The 4,675-nt window shown below is 32.1% G+C and overlaps 1 protein-coding gene across 1 annotated transcript; it reads left to right on the top strand.

The window, feature by feature from the left end:
* Positions 1-1,520: 1,520 nt before the first annotated feature.
* Positions 1,521-2,587, top strand: LOC119644826. Its single transcript, XM_038044584.1, has 3 exons — positions 1,521-1,719; positions 1,792-1,990; positions 2,143-2,587. Exons 1-3 carry the CDS (start codon positions 1,521-1,523, stop codon positions 2,585-2,587), a joined length of 843 nt encoding a protein of 280 aa, XP_037900512.1.
* Positions 2,588-4,675: the final 2,088 nt, after the last annotated feature.

Below are 4,675 nucleotides of genomic sequence, written 5' to 3'. Positions count from 1 at the left end.
GCAATCGTTTTTTTAATTTTATTTTTTATTAAATTTTGAGCGAACGTCGTACCGATAAACGAGAAACGATTTTATAATTTTTGCTTTTTTAAACGCAATTTCGCGATTGTACTTGCAAAAGAGCGAGCGAGATTTCTTTTTTTTTTTTTTTTTTTTTTTTAAAAAAAAGCAAGTTTATTAATAATTTTTATTGATATACAAACAAACTGAAACTTTGAAAAGGCAGGGAAGGGAAGGAAAGGAAAAGCAGCAGCACCTATCGGGGAAAATGCCTAAGAAAGAAAAATATCACTTCGATGTTATCTATGATCGGAAAGAGCTTAAAAAGCACATTTCCGCTATAGCGTATCGAGAGGCGAGACGTGTAACAGGACCCATATACGATGTTCTTATTACTGAGCTCTTGGAAGATGGATTAACGTATACGGCCAAACACTTTCAAATTGAAATTAATACTGAAGATGAGTACTTTAAAGATAATGTTATCAGAGATCGTTTAATGGAGCAGCCGACACTCCTTCTCGACATATATGACAAATGCAGGATGGCAGAAAAAATGGCTTTATTGCCAAATTATGAAGGATTGCATAAAACATTTAATCTTTTGCATCAGGTTATCCTAAAGTTGCAGACGCCCCAGAATCTTAAATATGACTGGTTATTGCAAGACATTCTTCAAATTGTGACGAGAATTGGTGAAAAGTTGGGCCCAAAATCAACACTCTCCGACCAGCCATTGTGTCATATATATTTTTCATATGCAAAAATCTTATCTGACAGACGTAAGTTTTACTTCTCGATTCGTTCTTGTAAATATTAAAGTATTTAGCCGATAATTAATTGTCACACCCAAAAATGTACCCAAGACCCCACAAGAAACATATATAATTTCTTGATAATTTGATATCCGTATGCAGTTTCGTTGGTCTGTCATTCCGTCGCAAAAATGGATATGAAAAATTAATGAAATCGTGTCCTTATATTCTTTCTTTTTAATGGTTTGAAAGTTTGATCAGCTTTGAACCAATAACCGCGTTAACCGTAGCTAAGAAATGAATAAGCCCATAGCAAAGCAAGTGTCGATTAAAAGCCCGATTCCAATATTCCTATCTCTTGCAAAAATTATTTGAATGGTTCCGCTGGTGGATATTGGGTAGAGCACTAATTGGGGTTTGCATAAAATCCTTCTTCCCGAAAGTTTAAGCTTAAGTTCACCGGAGCTAATATAAAAAAAGGATTCAAATTTTGGAATCTACCGATATTAGTAACGTTTTGAATCGACGGCTAACAATATGAAGGGAGATGTAATGAAAAAAAAGAGGCTTTACAAATAATTCTTTTGAAAATTCTGTGAAATTGCTCTTGCTTGCTTAGCTCAATATTCTTTATCGGTTAATTTTTTTTTTTTTGCAGACTTCGAATTGAACCCATAAAACTCTCTCTCTCTATATATATATATATATATATGCATATATTTTTTTTAAGTTGGAAAACATGAAACCTCAATAAAATATTATGATATGGCAATGAAATTGGCTGTGGATCGTAACTGGCTGGCCGAAGTGAGGTATCTAAAGAAAGAAGGCTATTCCAAATTAACTCAAGAGTTGGCCCGCAAGAAGGCCAAATCGCTTTTAGAACTAAGCCGATTAACTATGTCAATCGATATGGATCGGGCTTTATCCTTTAATCGGAAAGCTCTTTTAATATTATCCGAAGGTTAATATGATCAACAGATTGTGAGAGAATTATTAAAAATACTGTAAGTTATATATATATATTTTTCAATAGGCGGTCTCACTGCCAACCAGGCTGACATAATCAGTACGCTATTGACTTCAGCCGAAATTTATGTTGAGGAGAAACACTACAGATTGGCGAATAAAACATTGGAAGATGTTGAGAATGAACTCAAATTTTTAGCACCAAACAAATACGAACCAATAATGTCACTACGTCTTGCACTCTCTAAGGCAATCTCTTTACTTAAGTAAATACATATTGCAATCATTTCAAATATATATATATATATATATATATATATATATATATTCATATATTTAATCATTTTAATTTAATTTTAATTTTAATTTTTTATACATATATATGTATTATCATTATTGTTTTGCTATTTACTTTCAGTTTAAGCGATGAAAAACAATCTATGCAGTATTTTTTAAAGGCTTTAGTGTTAGCACGACAGCTCGGTAAAAAAGAATACGAAGCGAAAGCTATGCTTAATTTAGGAAAACTACAAGAGCTTAGCAATCAAAAGTCATGGGCGAAGGCGTCTTTTAAGAAGGCTATAGAATTCTATAGTGCCGTGGGTGATATTCAAAATTATCGAAGAAGCACGTATTTTTTAGCTGATACAATGTGCCATTCATTATTTCCGTTGATTTTGGATTTAATAAAGGGTTCGCGGCAATTTTGTCATCGCTACATGTTACGCCGTTGGAAAAATCAAATGCAACCGTTTTGGTTCTGCGGTACTATGGCCAAATTGTATGACAGTAAGGACGACATCAATTGCTTAGTACATGAGGACATAGCCAGCGAGGTTGGCACTGCGTTAGTTGAAATTTAGAATTGTTTATTTTTTGGTTTTTTTTTCTTCTTCTTGGTGCTTTAATCAGATCAAATCAACAAGATTTACACAAATTAACAATGATCTTGCGAAATTTTGTATAGAACAAAATATATACCGATAAAAATATTGTTTTATAAACTCTTTCGTCTCATTCATTTCGGACTTTTTTTCGATAATTCGGTAGACGAGCTTCCTTTGATCGATCGTCTTTTACAAGTTATAGATAAGGAAAAAAAAAGTGATGCTGCAACTTCTTAACCTTGCTGTGATTTTGATTCCCTCATAGATCCAATATAAATCATTTTTCTTTCTAAAATTTAGTGGATTTCATCTTTCACTGCTTCTTAATCATTCGCTGCCACTCAATCATAAAATACAGCATAACAACAAAAGCTGATTGGCTACAACTACAAGTGCATACACAATGGAAAAAAACCTCAACTAAATTGTAAAGTGGGACAACTGTCCCACCTATTGTAATAGTTTTACATCTTCTGATCCAAACCGTTGATCTCTCCTATTGTTGTGTTATAAAATGTGTTCACTCAAAACAATATGAAAATTGTCGGAACCATATTGTGCAAGCCAGGTTTATGTTTGACGTTCTCCCCTCTTCATACCTATCCAGCAATTGCTTTTTTCACTCGGAAAGTATTTTTATATTTTACAATTAGGTTAGGCAAACCTCCCGCAAACAAGACTTACTCAGCCGCCATAATCTAAAATGGCCATCGCGGCTTAAGTGTAATCAAAGAACGATATTACTGTCCGAACATCGCATTAATTTCTATCTTTATACCTCACGCCACTTGTGTGTATTAGGTTTGTGCGAATGTATCCAAGACATGGAAGGACTTGAAATAGATCAACCTTTCATTATACCAATCGATTCAAAGTGACTTTTTGAATAGGTTTAAGATACCTGTCCGTTGGTCCACACGCCCTTCTGGTTTTTTTTTTTTTTTTTTTTTGGTGCTCAATCTTAAAGGTTGCAATTTTCGAGATATTTTGATGAAATTTAATACGCTGACATGTTTTGGCCCAAGGACAAATATTACTTAAAATGATCATTTCCTAAAACTACAAAATCTTATTTTAAAAAGTCGTCATATTATGTAACTGCATTAAACGAAACTCTGTCATTAAAGGATGGCCATGTCCCATTAAAATTTTTTCCCTCATTTGTATATGATCTACTATCGGAAACCATTAGTAAAAGATTGAATGGCAAAGTTCCAATGTTTGTCAATATTGTTTGCTTTTATCGTCTTCTATAACAGAGTTTGTATACGAACTTTAGAAAATTTATCAAAGGTTGCATTTTTATTACCGATTTTGAATCATTTTCATTTGGCGACATTATGGATGTAATTCGAGTTTGCCTTGTTTCATTTACAAAAAAAAAAAAAAAAAAAACAAAAGAATTAATAAGATGTAAACTAGAGAAACTGGTCGTAGAAGTTTTCTTAGAACATGGTCTCGCTCTTTCTCTCGCTCGTCATTTTTCTCTTGCAGTTATGTGCACGTTTTTTTCAATTGTACGATTTTTCTAAAAGTAATGAAAATTTTTTTTTTTTTTATTAATTTACAATATACATCATACATTCATTTCTTAATGAGTAAGTCATAGGTGATAAGCATAGAAGGTTTCATTTAAGATAAATAAAGTTTTGTTTCATTTTATTTAATTTTGCGCATATTTTGGTCGATTTTAAGGACGCAAAAAATTTATTTTTAAAGATATGAGGAAATTCAAGTAAACTGTCTCTTCTTCTTCTTCTTTTTCTCATTCTTTTTCTTCTTCTTCTTCTTCGTCTTCTTATTTAACATCATCATCTTAAAACGCTTTAGACACTTTGTAAGCGGAAGTTTCTTTTACCGGAAAATTGGTATAAAATTTATGTGTCTCTGGGTTAAATTCCGTTTTGTGAAAAATATAAAATGCATAAAAAAAAATTTTTTTTCTATGACTTAAGGATATTTTCAACATATACTAAAGTTGTGTGTGCCTTCGCAACTGTATCCCTGCTTGTATGTAAAAAAAAAGAGGGAAAAAGAAAAATAAATTGAAAAAAAATTAATATA

The sequence above is a fragment of the Glossina fuscipes genome, unplaced genomic scaffold (assembly GCF_014805625.2).
Source record: "Glossina fuscipes isolate IAEA_lab_2018 unplaced genomic scaffold, Yale_Gfus_2 0, whole genome shotgun sequence".
In the NCBI taxonomy this organism is placed as follows: domain Eukaryota; kingdom Metazoa; phylum Arthropoda; class Insecta; order Diptera; family Glossinidae; genus Glossina; species Glossina fuscipes.
This window is presented reverse-complemented; position numbering and strand designations above follow the sequence as displayed.

Excerpts from the sequence above, each read along its gene's own strand:
- LOC119644826 (XM_038044584.1), top strand. The coding sequence starts at position 1,521 with ATGGCAATGAAATTGGCTGTGGATCGTAACTGGCTGGCCGAAGTGAGG. Across the intron at positions 1,720-1,791 it reads TCTTTTAATATTATCCGAAG|GCGGTCTCACTGCCAACCAG; the intron begins GTTAATATGATC and ends ATTTTTCAATAG. Across the intron at positions 1,991-2,142 it reads AAGGCAATCTCTTTACTTAA|TTTAAGCGATGAAAAACAAT; the intron begins GTAAATACATAT and ends ATTTACTTTCAG.